Genomic DNA, 22,658 nt, shown 5'->3' on the forward strand with positions numbered 1-22,658 from the left:
AAGCATCATTGCTCTCATTTATCATCATCATCATCTCACTGTTGTACATTAGAAAATACTGAGGTGAACTTATGTCAACTGGTTAAAAAGAAACAAAAAACAAATCAATAAATCTATATTTCTATTTATTCAGGAAGTTCATTGTGCAGCCAGAAATTTACAATCGGCAACATGAATTAGGCCTTATCTATAGCACTTTTAACAACCCATATCCTTAATGTGCATGATAATGGAACCTTTAGAGGACATAAGGAGAATGGTATGTAGGAAAGTAACTGGGAAAAAAGACTTGAAAAGGCACTGTAGCCAGATATGGAGTGGGAAGCGTTACATAATACACAATGGATAATGTGTATCATTACATCATTATTTGAACAGAGAGATCTGCGCTCAGTTTATTTTGTTCTTTACCAGGGGGGTCGCGACTACAAAGGTCCCGTTGCATTATGGGTACAATACTCTCTAGCCAAACTACTGCGCATGCCTGATAGAAAACTCCATTATTTTTTTGCACGGAATCTGCAAGAAAAAATAGTAACTGTGAAATAGGAATTAAAAGGTGCATCGGGTGATCTGGATTCTATCTGAACCTACGCCGGATTGATCGAAATGAGTCTGGGTTAACGGTTGGACAATTTGGCAAGACGATCGGACATCCTTCAGTCTTGGGACACTTCAGAATCAAGTAAATGTCTGTCAATGCTAGCTCGCTAGCTTAGCCCCGGAGATCATAGGCGCAGTAAAATGAAGCATTATTGCCCTTTGTTTTTAACCGGACGGGGCAGATGTAGTAGACACAGAGAGTTGATTGATGGCGTACATACGTTACTTAGATAGATCGATCAGACTGTTCGCAGATTAGATAACATTGACATCCAAAACACCTTAGCGGTACTAGCTGGCAAGCTAACTCTGGATTCTCCCGCGAGCTTACTGGAGAGAAGATTCCAAAACTTCGCAAACACAAACAGAGCTTGTGTGTGAACAGAATGGTTGAATAGATTTCTCCAAGTAGTTAGCTTGCAAGCTAGTAAGTCACCTATGGCATGCATTGATTAAGAATAATACTCTTCAGTGTGCTTTCCTTCAAAACATGCGACTGTTTTGCACTTGGTGTGTGCGTCTGTCAGCTGTCACGACTACACTTACTTAGCCGCGTCAGTTAGCAGCGTTAGCTAGCGAGCTACATTGAATCCCTCTTGTTGTGGTCGCGCTGTTGTTGTGGGCATTGTCTGTCACTTTGATCTACTACCAGGATCCATATCTAGTCAGTTGTGTTAATAATCAAAATGTTCAATAACATCCATAACATTGTATGTGTCACTGAATGTCCAGCTAGCTAACTTAGCTAATCTCTATTTTAAATAAGGCCCATCCTGCTCTGCCCATCAAAATGGTTCTGCGTCAGTTTCAGACCCCTAGCTGGTTATTGAAGCAGTCAGACGTAAAACAGTATAATATGTGAGTTTCTGAATTGTTAGAGCTAACATAACAGCAAACTAACCATCTCCACTGTATCTCTATTCACAGACATTCTTCAGGCCCCAGTGACAGCTACAGGGGTGAGGAGGAGGAGTGGACCTAATAAATAGGAAAACTTTGGACAGTCTGTGGGGACGGTCCTGCAGGAGGAGATCAACGTTTTTTTTTGGCGGTCTGTGTGTGCTTCACCTCCTACATCATGTCCTTCAAAAGGTGGATACCCTAGCCAATACCGATCCTGGCTTTTCAAAGATGACAAGGTAAGATGCGGTCAGAAACTCTTTTTCTCAATATCCGATAATCCCTGTCACTCTGTGTCAGAGGAAGTTATCTGACATACTTTAGTGATTTGAACTCCTATTGTGCTTCGGGGGAAGTCTTACTGTCATAATATCAGTGGTCATTTCTTCCCTGTAATTTTTCTTATACATAAATCATTTGGTTCCCAACTCTGTTGTCCCCAAGGTGCTGGAAGGCAGCAGCTACAAAATGATGGGAGGCAGTGAGAGTGGCAGCGGAGAGAAAGATGGGGTCCACACGTTGGCTATACACGTCCCTATTGGCTGGCAGAGGAGAGCGGAGGAGGGGCATGTGCTGTATGTCAGGTAAACAAGATCAACAAAGTGCTATGTTCTAGGGCTGGTTTCCCATTTACAGATTAAGCCTATTCACAAACTGAAAAAGCATAAATAATTTCTTTATTCATGAAAGTGCTATAAATTCACTTTGACTAGGCTTTATATGGGAAACCTCCCTATAGTGTTTTAGTCAGATAAGCCAGGATGATAATACAGTCAGAAATACAGTCAGAGCACTGTCTGGAACAGTGGATGCTGGTGGGGGTAGAAATGCATTCCTCATTCCATTGCATGCATTACAATGAGCCTGTCTTCCAATTTCTACCTTCATCAGCCTCCCTTGGGCTGTAAGAAACCTACAGGGGAACCAGACCATTTGGGTGTGTGATCTTCCTCTGGGCCTGAGGAAAGTGAGAAGTTGGGCATTGCAAATATTTTCCTCCTGTCCTACCACTGACTGGTCTCCTTCCTCCCTGTCTGTCCCTGCAGTCCCAGTGGCACTGCCCTGTCTTCCCTGGAGGAGGTCAGGACCTACCTGTCCACAGATGGGACGTGTAAATGTGGCCTAGAGTGTCCGCTCGTCATCCACAAGGTAAAGTAGCCGTAACTGCTATCTGTCAATTTGGACTCCTAAGGCCCCGTCTAGAAACAATCCCTTGCCCTGTCATCCTAGTCTCTTGAGTAGATCGAAAAGGATTGGATGGGTGTAAACTGGATAGTTGGTGCCCTGAAATAGGCTATGTATAAATTTATAGCTGGTGAAACCAATCTGAAAAAAGAAAACATTGAATTAAAGCTGAGAATCTCAACGTTAACCTCAGTAATGTTTGATTTCAAACTTGGAGTATAGAGCTAAAAGAAGACAAAATACTTCCTCTTTCCAATAGTTATGGAGGGCACTGTAAGCATGGAGGATTTCTCGCCATCTTGCTTATACTCTTGTCATCCTTTCACGTCTACGTAAATGTTGAGGGGATTGTTTCTGGACGTGGCTTATAATTGAATTTCTAGACGTGGCTTATATTTGTATTTCTGGACGTGGCTTATACATTACTAAGTGTGTGTCTGCTATTCTATATATTATCGTTTTCCCCAGGTGTTCAACTTCAGCTTAGGTGTCAAAGTTCAGCCCTATAGCCAGCCGCTGGGGAAGACGGAGCAAGACATGACCAAGCTGTGCAACCATCGCAGGAAAGTGGTCGCTATGGCAGCCCTGTGTCGCAGTATGCAGGCGTCACAGCTGCCTTACGTCGCCCATCACCCAGGTAACTATGGCAGAGGTTCAGGAACTGGAGTACAGGATTATTGCACTGTTACTATACAGCTGGTAAACTGCTACTGAAAATAGCTACTTTGGGATTCTGATGTTAACTCATTTTGTGCCGAGGGTGAATAAAGTCGCCCAAATTGTCAATATTCTAGAGTGCTAAGAGTGACTTTATTCACCAAAAATCCATAAATGATGATGCTTCATTTTGTAGCCAATTAAAGTATTGTTGCTAGGTAAATACCACATAAACACGTGGCACTCTAGGGGGTGAGTGTTCCCGGAATTATTTGGCAATTAGGTGAGTTAAACAGTTACTATACAGCTGGTAAAATGTTACTGAAAATATCTACTTTGTGGGATTGTGAAATGCTCCTGTAATCCATTACTGTAATAGCAGTGGAGTGTGTTCAGGGTTATAATACATTACTTGAAACATCCATTGAAATGTTGCTATTAAATGTTGTTATTGAATTATGTATTTCATGAATGTAACAGAATATGATGTTGCAATGTTATTTTCAATTTGCAGAGGTTGTCGGTGGCATTGTGGAGCACAGAGATCCAAAGAGGATGAGAGTGGACCGGGAGGATGAAGACCGCGGCACTTACCCCCCTAAACAACATCATCATCACCATCACCATCTAGTCCAGTCCAGGCAGAACAGTAACCTCAACCTCAACCCCAACCCTTGTGGGAGTCCTAGAAGCTCCCCCCAGCTCATGTACTCGTACAATGGTTCCTCCCCCCTTTTACACACTAGCACTAACTCTAACCACCACCCTCCAGAGGTTCTGAGAAGACTGCCCCCTCCTCTCACTCTCCCCCCGAACACCTCTCCATTCCCTGGCTATGGCCCTCCTCAGAGGTCCCCCCGTACCCCCACACCCCAGAACCTCAGCCAGGGACCGAGGGTCATCCAGACTCTGGACACCCCCAGTTCACCTCGCCTGGGGGGTCCCCTCTCCTCCCCCCCTCCTCCCTCTTCACCTGGGACCCTAGGGGGAGGCAGAGGAACACAGTCCCACCCCTATGGTGTTATTATCGGGGGGTCACCCCTGTCCCCCCCCTCTCCGTCTGTGAGTATGACCTGCCCCTCCCCCCACCGGCGCTCCCGCCACCCCTCTGCCTCCTCTCTCTCTGACCAAGGTGGTGGAGGAGGAGGAGGGGGGGTGCTGGCTGGGTACCCTCTCAGGAGGAAATCCTCCTCCTCCTCCCCCCACTCCCCTCTCCCTGGTGGTTCCCCTAACCTCCCCTCCTTCTCCAAATACAAGCTGGAGGACATCCTAGAGCAGATCAAGAACTCAGGCAACAACAGTAGCACTAACAACCACCACATCCTTCACCCAAACTCACTGACCAACCAAAGCAATCCTCAGATCCTGTCCCTAGCTCTTGAGAAGGGTGGAAGACCCATGAAGGTGCCTGGCTCTGCCCCGGGACCAGGCTCAGGCCTGGGGATAGGTGCTGCCGGCCCCTCTGGTCTCCCATTGAGTCCGTTCCTCAACCACCAGAGGCAGCCTCACCCAGCATCCTTCCCCGCCAGTAGCCTCCTGTCTGCGGCTGCCAAGGCCCAGCTGGCCAGCCAGATGACCCAGTCCTCCACGGAGGTCTCCAAGGAGGCACAGCAGTCCAAGGTAACAAACAGCACTTTACACCACCACCACAACAACAACAACAACAGCAGCAGTAGCCTTCCCTCCTCCATTGCTAGGCCCCATCCTCCCTCCTCTGCTGCCTCCCTCCTGCTCCCCCCCCACCCCCTGGTCCAGTCCCTGGTTTCCAGTGCCCCCCTCCACCTCTCCTCCTCCTCCCCCACGGAGCGGACGGCGCAGCACAGGAAACGGCAGCGGCGTTCGCCGACGGTCCTCAGCATGCTGAAGGAGTCCCAGCTGAACAGTGCAAGAACGCCTTCGCCACTGGGATCAGACGCCATCAACCTCTCGGCCTTGCACTCAACACCCTCCTCTACCTCAGCCTCAGCCCTGGCCCTGACCAACCCTTCCTCCTCCTCTTCTGCCATGCCTGAGAACCACCTCCAGGCTCTGAGGCTCTCTGTCAGGCAGTCCTTCCCCCTCACGGGGCCCCAGAGGCAGGCTGAGGCCCTGGACTACACTACCCTCTCCTCTGGACATCCAGACCCGCCGACCCAGCCTCTCTCAGCCCTGCTACACCTCTTGAGTGTGCAGAACGCCCACGCCGCCCAGGCCTCAGCCCAGCCCGGGTCTGGGTTGGGGCCCGGTCACAACATAGGAAGCAGCAGCACCAGACAGAGCCCCAGACAGTCCCCCTCTCCTTCGCACCTCAACATCAGACCTTTCCCTACACACTCCCCCTCTCGCTCCAGCTCCACACACAGCCCCTCCTCACACCCCCTCTCTCCCTCCCAGTCCAAGCCCAGACAGTCTAGCAGTACACAGTCTCCGACGCGGCCACACTCAAGGGCAAGTCCCTCACAGAGACGGTCCCCCTCTACAGCTCTGTCCAACACACACTCAGCCCCCCATCGCAACAGCCCCTCGTCGGCCTCACACACCCCAGACAGGCTCCAACACTCCCTGAACCATATGGACCCCATGTCCCAGTCTCCCGTAGCCCAGGCCTCGCCACAGGTCGGTGGGGCTGGGGAGATGGACACCACCCTGACTTCCACCACCACCTCCCCCAAACCTCTGGATCTCAGTAACCACGTCCTGGCTCTGCTGGCGGCCTCTTCCACTGTGCCTTTGGCGGAGGGGGGTGCGGACTGTACCACTGCGACTACTCCCCCCGGACACAATACTACAGGTGAGAATAAGTATTTTTTTCTTTCAGGATGAAGCCTTGCTATGTGATGTGAGCATTGATTGATTTTCTATTGACGCTTGGTAGTTCACCAGATGATATTATTGAAATGTTATACCTGGATTATAGTTTCTCTTTTCTCTCACTCAATTCAGCCTAACATCATAAAATGTTACATGAATGTGAGCATTAGATTATTCTCCATTTGTTACTCATGTTTCTCTCTTCTCTTCCTCCTCCTACTCTTCTTCTTTAGGGCCAGAAGATCCTCAGACTGTAGACCATGAAGGCTCCACAGTGACCAAAACTCCAGGCGGGGGCTGCAGCCCCAGCCCTGGACCCCACTGCCCCCCCTCATCCCTGGGGGACCCCTCCGGTCCCCTGCCCCTGGCTGAAGCCTTCCCCTTCATGAACCAGGAGCAGCTCCTTCAGCTGCTCTCCACCACAGCTGGGGCTGGGCTGCCCTCCCTCCTGGACCCCACCTTCCTGGGCTCTCTACCCCTGGGGGGGCTGGGGCTGTGGCAGCAACACCACCACCATCAACTCTCTGATCAACAACAACAACATTCAGAACAACCGCAACAAATACTCATCCAACAAGAATCCCATCAAGAGCATCAACACAAACAACAACAACAACAGATTAATCACAACTCTTCCTTGTTTACCATGTTACCCTCTTTAATCGGAGCTCAGGGAGAGCTTCCTCTGAACCTCCTGGGGCTGATGAACCCTCTCCCACCCCCTACCCCAGGCCAGGATGGCGACATGGGGCTGGCAGAGAAACCGAGCCTCCAGGCTTTACTCATGGCCTCCCTGCTGCTAGGCCAACAACATGCGGCTATGCTGCCTCTCTCTGGGCTGGGCCAGGTGAGCCAACTTAGTCTGGACCTCCCCCCACTCCAGCAGCACCAGCTCCCCCCCGGCACTCTGGAAGGCCTTTCCCTGGATAAAGGCTCTGGTCTCCTGGATCCGTCGTCTCTGCCAGGCCCCTGGCTCCTGGAGGCTCTCCAGGCTCTCCAGGGGCTGCAGGGTCTCCTCCCCCCAGCCGAGGGGCCCTCTCTCTCTCTCCAGGCCCTGCAGTCGCTCCTTCTCCCCACCCCCCTGCCCCCCCCGGCCTTCCTCTCCCTCAGCCCTGCTCTGCTAACCGCCGCCCTGGGCACCACTGACCTCCCGCCCAACCCCCAGCTACCCCCAACCCAGCAACCCCAACTACCCCAGTCCCAGGTAGGCTTCCCTCCTGTAGCTCTCCTCCCTTACCTGTAGAATGCAACCCTTCATCTACCTGTGTTTGTTTTCCCTCAGGAAAGAGATACCTGAATTAGACTGATACCTGCATGCTGCATGATACCCAAAGAATCGAATTCAGTTATAAAAATGAACCTGGGTCAGAACATCAAATACTTTCTATAGGCTACTTACAGTACATTAAGCTAAGTTAAGCACATCTCAAATACTTTTTTTCGTATCTGACCTTACCTGTAGGTTGATTGGCCCAGGTCTGGTTGTCAGCCTGATCTTTATCACTTGTCCTCCCCCAAGGTGTCCCACCTGTCCAGCTCACCAGGTGGTCCTGACGGTGGGGACACCCTCATCCCTCTGTCTGTCCAGGGGAAGGACAACCCTGTCCTCCAGCAGCTGCTGCCCACGCTCCTCAACCCTGGGGTCCTAGGTTAGTCATGTTATATAACCCTGGGGTCCTAGGTTAGTCAAATCAACCTTTAATTTTGTTTATTTACTATTGGTTATGGTCAATGCTGAACTTGACTTCCAGAATGCTAATAATGCTAATGCTACCATTCAATACAAGAGAACAGCCAATGCTATTTGTAGTAGATATTAGATGATCTACATGTTGTCTCAAACACGTGTGTGTATTTGTAGGAGACCTGTCTGCTCTGACTAGCCTCCACAGTCTGCTGGGTCTAGGGGCAGGCCCTCTCCTCCTCCCCCCAGTCCAGGCCTCTGCTCTGGGCATGCCTCTGCTTCAGGGCCATGACGGAGCCATCAACCTCATCAACAACATACAGGTAGGTTTCTTTTAGGCTTTATTGTGGTGTTGTTTGGGATCATCTGAGTGATTATGTTGTCACCTCTGCTGCCCATTTGACTGTCATTGTGGGATTATCCTAGAATAGATTATGCAGGGCATAGTTTCAGTTTAGTTTCCGAAATATCTGCATAGTTAACTGATCACTATATCCCTATGTCTTCCTCCTACAGCTCAACATGGCTCCACCCACAGAAGGAGAAAAGGCAATTCCCATGCAAGAAACAGACGGCTCTGCCCCTCGAGAGGACATCCCTGCCAATCAGTTAGCCCGAGAGCCTATCTCTGTCCCCAGCCCCTGTCCCGCCCCACCCCCCACCCAGGCCCACAGCACACCCCAGCGTGGGGAGGGGTCCGCAGGCAGGGTGCTGGACCCCTACGCCTCCTTCATGGACACCATCTACACCTCCTTCCTCCAGGTCAGCGCTAAGGAGCAGGAAGCTGCCGCAGCTCAGTCAGGGGGGGGTCCTGGGGTGGGGGGGGAAGCCGTCTGTGCCTTACCCCCCTCCTCCTACTCCCCAGGGGACCCCCCCTCCACCCTCCCCCAGGCCAGCGCCCCCCTCTCCCTGAGCCCCCGCCGAGCCTGCTCCCTCCGGAACCCCGACCTCTCCAGACTGAACATGGAGGCCGCCGCCCACTCCCCGGCCCAGGGGACCCCCAAACCCAGCTCGGACAGCTTCTCCACAGCTACGCCCCCCCAGAGCAAGCCTGGGGCGGCCACCGACCCCCCCCTGCCCCCCACCTACCTGGAGGAAGCCAAGACTGACGGTGTGGGGGCCATCTGCCCCTACGGTAACGCTGCTCCGCAGAGACAGGGGGATCTACCCCAGGCTGGGGGGTACCTCAGCCCTAGAGGGGGGGGCAGCAACTGCCCCAAGGAGGAGACTGGGGGGTTACAGCACACAGAACAGGCCAGGGTGAGTCTGGGGGGAGGTTAAGAGGTCATAGGCCATTGCGTGTTTGATACCATTTCTCATTCCATTCCATGCATTACAATGAGCCCTTCCTCCGATTTCTGTCTTCACCAGCCTCTCCTGATCTGACTACACACTTCCTTAAGCCCTTTGAAAATCTTCTTTGAACTTTGCATGGCGAGAAATGCCACTTACAGCCCTAATGCTGTTATGTGTAGCCAAAAGTGTGTTTTCAGTAAAGGCTTTAGTGATGTGATTTATTGGTTATTAATCTCTGTGCCCTATTGTTCCCTCTCAGGAACCAACTGCACAACCAGCCAGGAGAGGCAGGAAGAGGAAACAAACGTACGTTGACGTGTCTTTACAGTCTTGGTCGAATCAGACACAGCGCTTGATTACTCTGCTATGAATGGGAATTGGTCCTGGCTATTGACTGACGTTGTCTCTGGTGTGTGGTGTGTTTGTGTGCGTGTTTCATGACTATCGGCTGACGTTGTCTCTATTGTGTTTCAGGCTACAGAATGTGCTGGAGGACTTCAGAGACATGGATGCCATTGCCCTAGAGGAACCTAAACCTACAGTAAGACCCCAGGCCTCTCTGCAACACTCACTGGATAGCTGGACTTGTATCAGTACCTATTACCTATTTCTGTTGTTGTTGTTTCAGGTGGTGCTGCTGAAGCCTGAGAGGTCTGTCCGAGGGAGGAGGAGGCGGGGCGCTCGGTCCCAGCGCCAGTGATTGGACCACGATTACCTAACAGACAATGATACCAGCCAATCATGGTGTTTAGAAGCCTCTTCGACCCGCCCCCCTCTCCACCACTGCTCCTTCCTATCGGTCCACGCTCCCGCACTCTTCTTTTCAACTGCACTAATATATCGTCACGGCAACCTCTTACCTTTTAAACCGGGGAGTGATCTAGCTGAAACATTAAAAGAGAGAATTCCCACAGATGCTTTCACTTAGGTCCTCTCTGCTAGTCTGTCGGTTGCTTGACTTTGTGATTGGAGAATCCGTTATGATGTAAGTGTTAGAATTATGTCTACAAACAAACTGTACTGTTCTTTCTCAGTGTGTGTAAGTAACTGTGAGGCAGGGGCATCTACTTGAATAGCATGTATGTGTGTGTGTGTGTGTGTGTGTGTGTGTGTGTGTGTGTGTGTGTGTGTGTGAGTGAGATGTTTGAGAGAGAGAGAATGAGAGAGCGTTAGACACCTGCTGTTGCTGAGCCCTCTCACTGTGCCACCTGGTAATCATGCATACCCAGCAGAGGAGGCTGATGGAGGCAGAAATCGGAGGACGGTCCTCCGATTTCTGCCCCCACCAGCCTTATATAACAACCCCCCCCCCCCCCAGACCCTGGTCTTGTCCAGAAACAACCCCTAGCCTCTTCTCTCCATTCATTTCAGATCTGAGAGGAAGGAAAGATAGTTAAGGTGGAGTGCATGAGGAGGAGTTACTACAGTATCATCTTGCTGAAGTGTGTAGGGGTAGGGGTTAGGAGCAGTTTCAGGACGAGGCCCATATATCTTCCACCCAAGAGCATATGTAGTCTCAGGCCCCCATACACACACACACACACACACACAACCAGATAGGTGTGGAAAATGGGCAAGGGCAAAAATAATAGATTCACCTTTATGTTCTCTGTTCTATTCATGTTTAGAAAGCAATGCACATTTCAGTTGTGTCCTGTCATAGGAAGAATGGTTGGAGACGGTGTGTGTTGAGAAGATATTTGTGTGGGTTTTTAAACTCAATGTATTTTGTTGGATAGAGTTGTACTTTCTCTCTTTGTCCCTCCGATCTGATGGCTGTGCTCTCTACACAGTATCTGCCAGCTTCAGTAATACTGGCTTCTCTTACTGTATTTAAATAAATGAAAAAGAAGCAGATTATGCAATTTCTACACTTGGAGAATTTGTACATACTGTACAGTTAATGTGTTTTATTTTGATTTTTATATTGTTAGGAAAAAGAGAGAGAGAAAGAGAGAAAACAAGAATTGTGAATTTCTTCCGGGAAATGTAATTAAATATTTTCTCATTCTACCCTTGCTTTCAATACTTATGTTAAAAAGACCAAGATTAAATTGTGGACTGTAGCTTTCTTTTTATATGGGAGTCTTTTTTTATTTAATATTAAACTATTTACAGAAAAATAGATAACCGTCTTTCTGTGCCTGGTGTTGTTTATACAGACATGAGTCTTGCATTTTCTTTGCAAAGTCATCGTTGTTGCATCAGAGTGTGGTTCGGGGCAGCCTAAACTCAGACCTTGATCAATAATTTCAATGCCTTCCCATTGGTGATGAGTCTCACATTACTGGAAGAGAGGGTTCCTAGGGGGAGAGAAAGAACTAGAATCAACCTGGAACTATATTTCATACATGCATGTTATAGAGAAAATAATCTCCACACACACTTCTATATATCCATAATAACACGATATTGCACAGTGTATAAGCGGAATGTGTCTGGAATGTGTCACAATATCTGTAGGCGAGAATCCTTATAATTCGCCGAGTCAAACAGTTCTAGAAGGCGACATTTGGCCCGCCTGCAAGGACCGTGATGATGAGGCTGCTACATCCGGTGGATGGATGCTGAGGTGGGTACCACTTTAACGGGAATAGTCAGACCACGCCCTATACGCCGAACACTGTGGGCAACGCCAGCACAGGCAACAGAACAGTCTAGTGTACCTCACCGTCCTCTGCAGCCTCTCACCTTCAACCGGCCCGACCGTACCATCATCCAAGGAAAACAGTGAAGACAACATCGTATAATTCGACCTGAGCATCATTCACGGAGGAATTCAACTGTAGCCTTTATGGAAATCTATTCATACAATTATGTAGCCTAACCTATTGCGAATTTTATTCTAAATTGACATCAAGCCTCGAAATTCTTTCTTTCTGCGACATGCTCAAGATATCGATCTTTGCGTCTAAATTGTAATAAATTCGTTGTCAACTGTCAAGCTTCACGTCGGGGATAACTTCTTCTTTCAACCTTGATGGTCATCCGTTCTCACCAGTCAAAGTCAGCAGAATAAGGACGATCCGTTGCATCTGCGTAGCCTATCCGTCATTTAGGGCTACTTATTGCACGGTCGACTGGACCTGCACACATCTGATTCTCCACCAGTTTATTCCAAAACAACACCAACAACATCAATTGAATTTTGCGCAATGGGCGAAGTAACATCAGAATGCAATATCAAGGTGCTATGTCGCTTTCGCCCTCTGAATCAATCGGAGATCTTGCGTGGAGATCTATTTATCCCCAAATTCCAAGGAGATGACACTGTCACGGTCGCGGTAAGATGCTTTGTTGGTCAGATAACCTTATCAATAAATTATTTACCTTTTTCTGGCTTTGTTGACTGCATAGGATATAAAATGCCAAGTTGTGAATGAAATTAGGCCTATTATTTTCAACCACGTATAGGCCTATGGTGCAGCCTATCTTTGTTTTTGAAATGCGCAGAGGCCTATCAACATGTAGTGAACATAGTGCAGTACTGGCTGGTCTTGTGGTCTACACGAACCGATGTCCATTACTGACATGCACAAACCTTCATTTGTGATCACAGAACCATTTTCAATAGAGACTGACAGCCAATATGCATTGAAATATTGTTCTCATTAAAAAAAAAAAAGTATGTTCTGCCTTATTGTAATTTGAGTAGTGAAATACTGTTGTTGTTGTTGTTGTTGTTGTTGTTATTGTTATTATGATCATGGTTTTAATGTCTGGCTTATCATATAGGTGATGGCCATAGTCCTTAAGAGTGAAGCCATTGAGCAGACAGACAGAGACGCTCTAGATGCATAGACAGCATCACTTAGCTAACTCATCCTCTTGGTCTGTAGGGGCCATCAGGAGGAGGAAGACAGGAAGGCCACCAAGGGCAATAACACAGCAGATTTATGTGGCCAGCTCATCAAGGCTGGAATTGTATTGCCAGTGGGTTTTTTTTTTTTAATATGCAAGGCAATTTCCATCTCTATTCTATTCTATTCTATTCTATTCTATTCTATTCTATTCTATTCTATTCTATACTATTCTTTACTATTCTATTCTATTCTATTCTATTCTATTCTATTCTATTTTATTCTAGTCTATACTATTCTATTCTAGTCTAGTCCTGTGTCTTGTCTTGTCAGATCTATTCATTACAGGCGAACTGTGCCCTCCCGTCTGTCCCCCCTCAAGTGTCGGATAGAAGCAGCTGGGATCTGGTCAAAGATTGTGTTTTAATTTTGATTAGGAGCAGGTGTTACTCCCATCCGTGTACACCCTTTAAATGTATCTAGTCCTATCACATCCAGAAAAGGAGAAAGTGAGTGCAGAGTGCAGAGTGTAGTGAACGTCTTTATTGGTAGTGGACACACCTTAGCCTGAGGTGAAAATGGAAAATCTTCTTGAAATTCATGAGCAAGTAAATTAGCTATTTTTTCTTAGCTTAGGGTTAGGTTTAACTCGCTGTAAGGGGTGAAGTTAAGGTTAGGGATAGGTATTTTGGATGGGGTTTAAAATCAGATTGTAGGAAACAAAGAGTCATACTTCCTGTTTAGCAGCATGGCCAGTTAGGGACCCCCCCCCCCCCCCCCCTCAGTTAGTCAGTGGGCCTAGAACATGATCTATAATGCATATAGGGGAAAGATCAATATTTAACTCACAACCTCGGACAGACCGACCCACTCTTCCTATAGTCTAGTACCTGCTAATTACTACCCCCCCCTCTCTCTCTCTCTCTCATTCTCTCTCTCTCTCTCTCTCTCTCTCTCTCTCTCTTTCTACTTACTCTCTGGGATATTATTTTGTCATGGTGGTGATGATGATGACGACGACGATGATGATGATCATTTCAATTTGCTAATGACATGAAGAGGTCAGATAGAGACAGGCTGTTCTTTGATTGTTTTCTAATGAGAGTGACATTCAAGATGTTGAACAATGAATGTTAATCTTTAATCCATCTATTACTATGATTTTGTCACTGACTCTAAACCTTCTCTTCCCTGTTTCAAAACCTGGCATGCTAGTATGATGTGTGAGTCCAGCCAACTCCTAGCCAGCTGCAATTCCAGTGCCAGTCATACTGTATAGGGATGACATAATTTCCCATAGTATATTCGTGACCAACCTGTAAGGTTGCATTCAATATCACAACATTGCAATGTCTTGAAACGCTTGTTGTATTGAATGCAAACCAACTGTGTAGGCAGATTCTATGTCCTCTGGTTCCATCTGCTCTGTCCTTGGGGAGATTTTTTTGCTGTGAGTTTTTTGTTTTGGTCCCTTTCTTTCCTTCTAAGCTATTCTGAATCTTGATTTTAAGTAGCTACAGAACTAAGCCGCAGCGCTCCCTCTGACTGACCCTCCGTTTGACATCTGTCACTGTTCATTTATTCACTGTTTGACAGGGCCTCTCCCTCCCTGTTTATATATGAAAACTAAGAACCACAAACACAATTGATTCCAATTTCCAGTTTTAGGGGGTATACATAAAAAATATGCACTAACAATTTTGTTCAAAGGATAAAGCACAAATTTCAGATGAAAATAAATGTCCCTCATTATATTACTCTTCAGTATGTTTATGCCTTGATTCTGCTTTCCCTGCTGTGTTTGGCTTACCACATGAAGGACAGGACAAACTCAAAAGACACATTTCTGTTGAAATTCTAGTTACATGAAAATAGAAATATAAGAGAAAAAAGGAGACAGAAGTAGCTGGTTAACCGAACTAACCTGGGGAATGTTTTTGTCGTTGCACAGGGGAAGTCGTACGCATTCGACCGGGTGTTTCCTACCAACACCACCCAGGAGCAGGTCTACAACACCTGCGCCAAGCAGATCGTTAAGGGTAACACTTCTATTGTATTCTATTTTATTCTGTTCTATTCTATTCTTCTGCTGCAAATTATAATATGTTCACAGTCAATTTACCTGATTAAATATAGGATACTTTTCCTGTTTTTGGGAGGGATTCTATTCTATTCTATTAATAATGGAGATGTACGAAAGAGAAGGGAGGAGTCAGTGTGGGGTTCTAACCAATGACGTGTGTCACTGTGCTTAAGATATCTAGTTCTGACTCATCAGTTGATTAAATCAGTCAATGACATCATCTACGTTGCCTCCATCACTGAGTCAATATCAGGGGTGACTCTCGCTCTCCATCATCTACGTTGCCTCCATCACTGAGTCAATATCAGGGGTGACTCTCCCTCTCCATCATCTACGTTGCCTCCATCACTGAGTCAATATCAGGGGTGACTCTCCCTCTCCTCCTGTCAAACCTAAAGCCCCTTGGGAGAGTCTGTATGTTCCACAGTTCCCTCCAGTGATGTTGGTTGTGTTGTGTTGTCCTGTAGATGTGCTGGGTGGATACAATGGCACCATCTTCGCCTACGGACAGACCGCCTCAGGGAAGACCCACACCATGGAGGTGCGGAGGCTTCACAATTATTATCAAAATCCCATAATATTGATTTTTTAAACTCCTTTTTATTGGAAGAAGCATACATGAACATGTAAATGGACATAGTTACAGGACATATTTGTGCTATTTTACTTATCTAAACAATCCCACTTCCACACCATCTACAAAACCTACAAGGAGCAAGAAGCTCTTCTAATCTATTCTATTCTATTGTATTCTATTCTATTCTATTCTATTCTATTCTATTCTATTCTATTCTATTCTATTCTATTCTATTCTAATCAAATCTATTCTAGTCTAATCTAATCTGATCTAATCTAATCTATTTTATTCTGTTCTATTGTGTAGGGGAAGCTGCATGACTCCAACCAGATGGGCATCATCCCCAGGATTGCAGAGGACATCTTCAACCACATCTTTGGCATGGACGAGAACCTGGAGTTCCACATCAAGGTGCCGCACACACACTCATCTCCATCTCCTCCATCTTTCATCCCTCCCCATCTCCATCTTTCATCCCTCCCCATCTCCTCCATCTTCATACCTCTCCATCTCCTCCATCCCTCCCCATCTCCTCCATCCCTCCCCATCTCCATCCCTCCCCATCTCCTCCATCCCTCCCCATCTCCTCCATCCCTCCCCATCTCCTCCAACTTCATCCCTCTCCACATCACAGAACTTGTGTGATCTCCAACCAGAGACCACTTATCACCCCATATATGTCTGTGCTGTCTAAATCAATAAAATAATATGAGAGTGGATGTCCACTGTAAAAATAGGATGATTACACTCTCTTACATCAGACACTCTCTTACATCAGACTATGTCACTGATTGGTTGTGTGACTTGTGTAGCATTGGACTGATGCCACCAATCAGAGGGGTTTTGGCCACTATGAGTCATCAATTGGGACAGAAGGAATCTGTGGAAACCAAAACAGTTTCTTAGGTCCTTTAAACTATCTAACTCATCGCAGAAAAACTGTGTAGATCATATTATTGCTAAGACAAGCAGAAAATACTGCCACAAGGCCATTATCTAGCATGACTCAGAGGCTATGTTCGGCTCTAATATGATGCTATAGCATGCACTGGATGGCTTCAGGCCAATTAATGTGATTTGTTTGTTATGGCTCTTTCTTCTATACACAGGTTTCATACTTTGAAATCTACATGGACAAGATCCGTGATCTGCTGGATGGTTAGTCCTGCATTTTCCCCACCTGTATATGCCAATGCCTAATGCAATACAATTACCAATACATGCAAGTCATGCCTTCATAAAAACTGTCTCCACCAGGGGAGGCTGGTGGAGGTAGAAATCAGAGGACGGACTCCCCTGGTCTCCACTGATGATGCCGATGCTTGTTTCTTTTTCACAAACGTCACAGAAGTTGAATGTGTGTCTCTTTAACTTGTAGTGACTAAGACAAACTTGGCTGTCCACGAGGACAAGAACAGGGTCCCATTTGTGAAGGTGGGTTTGACATCATCTTTCATGATTATATACATGTATTTATATCTGTACATGTTAGCGCTTTACTGTTACTGTATATCAACCTTAGCTATTTTCACCCTACTCCCGCTATAATGTAGGATTACACTGAACATTTCAGTGCTTACCCTGACTATTTTAACTGCACCCTTTACGGTGTCACCCATCCCTCTCTCCTCCCCTCTCCTCCCCCCTCTCTCCTCCCCTCTCTCCTCCATCCTCCCCCTCTATCCTCCCTCCCCCCCTCTCTCCACCCTCCTCACTCCCTCCCCCCTCCTCCTCCTGCAGGGTTGCACCGAGCGTTTCGTGTCAAGCCCCGATGAGGTCATGGACGTGATTGATGAGGGGAAGAACAACCGCCATGTTGCTGTGACTAGTAAGTCTTCAAAACAGTCTAGATCAGCAAAATGGGATTCTGGAACATTAGACCTATTAGTAGTCTATTCCATGATGTCGCCACACTCTGAAGCTGAGAGCGTGATCCAGTTCCGTGCCTTCTTGCTAATGCGAGCATTGAAGACACAGTGTGACATAACAGTTGGAGTCACGTTGTGTGTCATGATTTATATAACATCCATTAACATCCTTACATTGTCCATATAAGAAGCAACTCTGGTCTTATCCTGAGGACTTCTACATTCACAATGTTCAATCTTGCTCTCGGCTGATGTGACCGACAGGGATTGAACCCGAGTCCTCTGCGTTAGCCCATTGAACTAAAGGCCTAGGGATGAGTTAGGGAACCTACACTTACTAACACAAATACCCTCTAGTTCTCAGGCAAAGTCACTGTGAGCGTTACAGTACATTGCCCTCATAAGCAGCAGTTATAGTCTAGTGGACAGGCTCATTGTAATGCATGGAATGGAATGAGGAATGGTATCAAACACGTGTGACCATGTGTGTTTGATACCATTCCTTATTCCATTCCATGCATTACAATGAGCCCGTCCTCCGTTTCTACCTCCACCAACCTCCACTGTGTTTTTCCGTCTCCAGAGGTCCAGCTGGCTCTTTGCTGGCAGGCCTGATGCTGGTCTGATGCTGACTCACAGTAGAGCAGTGATGATAGCAGACTAATGCTCTCAGCTCTCTTGGTATTGAACCACTGCAACCAGATATATACAGACACGGTAACAAGAGCTCTCCCTTTGGGCAGGTCCGAGGTCGGTAAAGGAGAGCTAGTGGAGGTAGAAAATGGAAAACAGGCTCATTGCAATGCATGGAATGGAATGAGGAAGGGTATCAAACATGTGTTTGATTTTTGATACCATTCTTTATTCTATTCCATGCATTACAATGAGCCTGTCCTCCGTTTCCTACCTCCACCAGCCTCCCCTGCAGTGTACTGTATTGACATGAAAATCCTCAGTCTGTAGTGCTCTTTAGACTGTACTCTTCAATTCTATTCTATTCTATACTATTCTATTCTATTCTATTCTACTCTACTCTATCCTTGACTGTTGTATTCTCTGTCTTGGTAGACAAGAATGAATCCTGAATGTACCATGTAATGCTCTCTCCCCACAGGCATGAACGAGTACTGAATTTACCTTCAAACAATGACAATCTTTGACCATGTTGAATGTACCTTCAAACAATGACAATCTTTGACCATGTTGAATGTACCTTCAAACAATGACAATCTTTGACCATGTTGAATGTACCTTCAAACAATGACAGTGTTTGACCATATTGAATGTACCTTCAAACAATGACAAGTGTTTGACCATATTCTCTCTCCTCCATAGACATGAATGAGCACAGCTCCCGCAGTCACAGCATCTTCCTGATCAACATCAAGCAGGAGCATGTGGAGACGGAGCAGAAACTGTGTGGAAAACTCTACTTGGTGGATCTGGCTGGTAGTGAGAAGGTAAGAGTTGACCTAGTTGACCTGGTTTACCTGGTTTACTGGGCAGGGGTACATATTTACCTGGTTTACTGGGCAAGGTCCTAGTTAGTACCAAAAAGGGTTCTTCATTTGTCCCTGTAGGGGAACCCTTTTTGGCACCATGGAGAACCCTTTTGGGTTCCATGTCGAAACTTTTCCACATAGAGTTCTAAATGGAACCCAAAAGGGTTCCACATAGCATCAACATGGGTTTTTCAAAGGGTTCCCCTACAGGGACAAATGAAGAACCCTTTTGGAACCCTTTTTTCTGAGACTGCAGGGTCCACAGGGTTAACTCTGCCTGGTTGATCTGGCTGGTAGTAATAAGGTGACAGTGAATGGCATTTGCTAGTATGTATGTTTGCTAATGTATTTGTTGATATGCATGTATGTAAAGGGTTCAGGAAAGTTTCATTAAGCCTTTACAGTTGCAGTTCCTAGTTGTGGGGCCGCTATGTGGAACATCTTTGTTCATTTTCCTTTTACGAGAACCCAGAGCTGACACTGTGGGCACAGAGACACTGGGGTGTCAGTCTCCTTTGGTCAATTAGGCACAGTCATTCATTCAGTTTCATCATCATCTCTCTCTCTCTCTCTCTCTCTCTCTCTCCCTCTCTCTCCCTCTCTCTCCCTCTCTCTCCCTCTCTCAGGTCAGTAAGACTGGTGCAGCTGGGGCTGTCCTTGATGAAGCTAAGAACATCAACAAGTCTCTGTCTGCCCTGGGGAACGTGATCTCTGCCTTGGCCGAGGGGACTGTGAGTGCAGTACAGCTATCTACCTTATACACATGCACGCACGCACGCACGTCCGCACACACACACACACACACACACACACACACACACACACACAGACACACACATTTGCACGCACGCACACACACACGTGCTCTTGGCTCTGGCCGAGGGGACAGATAGTACAGATACATATGCATTACAGCTACTGTATCTGAACACACTCACACACACACACACACACACACACACACACACACACACACACACACACACACACACACACACACACACACACAGGCAACGTGATCTCTGCTCTGGCCGAGGGGACACTGAGTACAGGCAGCTACTGTACATCTGTATTACAGCTACTGTATCTACCTTGCACACTTCTTAATAATTCCAGCCGCTCTGTCTTCTACATCCCTACAAACCCACTAAACATCAGACCTTGGGAAATACATGTCAAATTATTTTGAATATTTGTAGTTCCTTTAGTTGGCCTAGTACAACAGAACCTATGGAATAGTCCCAAAACTAAACTCTAAGATAAATCAAGCAACGGTCTGCTAACCCTCTCAATGTCACTCTACTGTATAAACCCACGCAACATACCAGTACATTTAAATGCCAACCCACCCCATGGACATGCTAATGACAATTCATGCCAACCCACCATCTCGTCTGCCAACTCAGCAGACACACCTGACCATGCCAACTCACCAGACACACCTGTCCATGCCAACTCTCTCCTGGCCATACTGGGCCGGGGGAAAAGAGTCAGATGCTGCAGATTAAGGGCAGGTTTCCCAGACACAGATTAGACCTACTCCGAAATCCTTTTTTAAAGGAAAGTCTCCATTGTAGTGTGATTAAGTCTTGGCCTTTGCTTAACCTGGATCTATTGCCTCTTACTCATTCTCTCTCCTCTCTCCTCTGGTGTAGAAAACCCACGTCCCGTACCGTGACAGCAAGATGACCCGTATCCTGCAGGACTCTCTGGGGGGGAACTGTCGCACCACCATGTTCATCTGCTGCTCTCCCTCTTCCTACAACGACGCCGAGACCAAGTCTACCCTGATGTTTGGACAACGGTAGCTAACACACCATGTTCCCACCAGGGGGCATTCCTCATTCTATTCCATGCATTTCAATGAGCCCATCCTATGATTTCTACCTCTACCAGCCTCCTCTGATCCCCACCCACCCACTGATGTGTTACATTTGTGTAATTAAACAAAGTGCACTCCTGGCTGGAAGGTCTTAGATTTGGCATAAGCCCTCTCTGTGAACTACAGTCCAGTACAGAGTTGTTGTTCTCCATCTCTGTGACGTTGCAGTGCTAAGAACATCAGGAAGACATGCATTCTATTTACTGTGATTCATGCAGTAGCAGGAACAGAGATTCATATGTAGCCTATATGAAGTTACAAGTAAGATAAGATAAGATGAGATAAGATGCTTTATTATCATTGCACCAGACAATAGTGTACATACAACACCAATAAGTACAGACTAAAACATACACACAACAAAGGACACACAAACACTAAAAAGGAGCACATCATCAATTAATACACATCATACTGTATATGCCCCGGATTAAAATTCTGTCTCTCTCAATGCCAAGACCATCAGGAACAGAGATTCATATGTAACCTATCTGCAGTATACAACACCCGCAGTATACAACAGAGTATTGATTCCCTCTCTGTGTCTCTCAGTGCCAAGACTATCCGGAACACGGCGTCCATCAACCTGGAGCTGACGGCGGAGCAGTGGAAGAGGAAGTATGAGAAGGAGAAGGAGAAGAACAAGTCCATGAAGGACACCATCACCAGGCTGGAGGCTGAGCTCAACCGCTGGAGGAACGGTGAGAGGGCACACACACACACACACGCGCGCACGCGCGCACACACACACACACACACACACACACACACACCGACGAAATCTATTTTGATCTATATTGGTTGAAAAATCTGATTTAAATGAGATTAAAGTGAAACAGGAATATAAGCCTGTAAGAAAGAAATTATGACTCATCCCCTCATCCTCCCATCCTCTCATCCTCCATTCTACCTGTCCTTCCTCACCTTCTCCTCCTCCTCCGCTCCCTCTCCAGGTGAGGATGTCCCTGAGACAGAGCGTTCTATTGCGGACGTGGTGGTGCGTATGGACTCTGTGGAGGAGCGGCCCGTCCTGGACAACGACTCCTCCTCCATCGTAGTGCGCATCTCTGAGGAGGAGAGGCAGAAGTACGAGGAGGAGATACGCAAGCTCTACAAGCAGCTGGATGACAAGGTTAGGGCACACACACACACACACACACACATACACACACACACACACACACACACACACACACACGCACACACACACACACACATTGAGTGGATGATAGTGATTATTTGATAAAGCAGTGTCCAAAATTACAGTAATTCCCACCAGCTCACCCTCTCTCTCTCTCTCTCTCTCTCTCTCTCTCTCTATCAGGATGATGAGATCAATCTGCAGTGCCAGATTGTTGAGAAGCTGAAGGAGCAGATGATGGACCAGGATGAGGTAAGGATACACTCCAACACACATGCTGTTGCCCTCTCTGTCGGACACACACACACACACACACACACACACACACACACACACACACACACACACACACACACACCCTCTCACACACACACACACACACACACACACACACACACACACACACACACACACACACCCTGACACACCCTCACACACACACACCCTCTCTGTTTCTATGTTTTGTCATACATTTACACAATAATTGGATGGTGACATTGTATACATAGTATTTTTCGTTTTCAACACTAGGGGGAGTGATGGTAGCAGAAATGACATCTAAATAAATACTAAATGGATTTGAATCACATGCATGTGTATAAAAATGAATTATTACCAAGCTAAATGCAAATAAACTAGTATTATTATCTGTACCCACCCCAATTAATTACTTTAGAACCTGATATGTTA

At 46.9% G+C, this 22,658-nt stretch overlaps 2 protein-coding genes across 4 annotated transcripts in view; both read left to right on the forward strand.

The window, feature by feature from the left end:
* The first annotated feature begins 498 nt into the window (after window positions 1-498).
* On the forward strand, window positions 499-11,241 carry mbd6 (methyl-CpG binding domain protein 6). The gene is made up of 13 exons (XM_083675169.1): window positions 499-685; window positions 1,531-1,742; window positions 1,948-2,087; window positions 2,550-2,652; window positions 3,157-3,325; window positions 3,860-6,115; window positions 6,369-7,339; window positions 7,655-7,784; window positions 7,997-8,142; window positions 8,336-9,079; window positions 9,375-9,421; window positions 9,590-9,656; window positions 9,744-11,241. The coding sequence occupies exons 3-13, from the start codon at window positions 1,972-1,974 to the stop codon at window positions 9,813-9,815; spliced, it is 4,821 nt and encodes a 1,606-aa protein (XP_083531295.1). The 5' UTR covers window positions 499-685; window positions 1,531-1,742; window positions 1,948-1,971; the 3' UTR covers window positions 9,816-11,241.
* Window positions 11,242-12,270: 1,029 nt separating this feature from the next.
* The window catches only part of LOC310807906 (kinesin heavy chain-like), a gene marked incomplete at both ends in the record, with an annotated part of 17,538 nt that continues 7,150 nt past the window's right edge, over window positions 12,271-22,658 (forward strand). For all 3 annotated transcript variants that reach the window (XM_083674560.1, XM_083674559.1, XM_083674561.1), the window contains 13 exons: window positions 12,271-12,399; window positions 14,867-14,954; window positions 15,466-15,539; window positions 15,882-15,986; window positions 16,685-16,733; window positions 16,954-17,009; window positions 17,316-17,403; window positions 18,779-18,903; window positions 19,572-19,676; window positions 20,601-20,749; window positions 21,380-21,528; window positions 21,781-21,959; window positions 22,152-22,220. In XM_083674560.1, coding sequence (XP_083530686.1) covers window positions 12,271-12,399; window positions 14,867-14,954; window positions 15,466-15,539; window positions 15,882-15,986; window positions 16,685-16,733; window positions 16,954-17,009; window positions 17,316-17,403; window positions 18,779-18,903; window positions 19,572-19,676; window positions 20,601-20,749; window positions 21,380-21,528; window positions 21,781-21,959; window positions 22,152-22,220 — 1,365 coding nt within the window. The remainder of the gene's footprint in view (window positions 12,400-14,866; window positions 14,955-15,465; window positions 15,540-15,881; window positions 15,987-16,684; window positions 16,734-16,953; window positions 17,010-17,315; window positions 17,404-18,778; window positions 18,904-19,571; window positions 19,677-20,600; window positions 20,750-21,379; window positions 21,529-21,780; window positions 21,960-22,151; window positions 22,221-22,658) is intronic.

This window comes from Argentina silus (assembly GCF_951799395.1).
Source record: "Argentina silus genome assembly, chromosome: 8".
Taxonomy (NCBI): Eukaryota; Metazoa; Chordata; class Actinopteri; order Argentiniformes; family Argentinidae; genus Argentina; species Argentina silus.

Coding starts and splice junctions, on each gene's coding strand:
- mbd6 (XM_083675169.1), top strand. CDS start 1,972: ATGATGGGAGGCAGTGAGAGTGGCAGCGGAGAGAAAGATGGGGTCCAC. Junction 8,143..8,335: donor ACCTCATCAACAACATACAG/GTAGGTTTCTTT, acceptor TTCCTCCTACAG/CTCAACATGGCTCCACCCAC. Junction 9,657..9,743: donor TAGAGGAACCTAAACCTACA/GTAAGACCCCAG, acceptor TTGTTGTTTCAG/GTGGTGCTGCTGAAGCCTGA.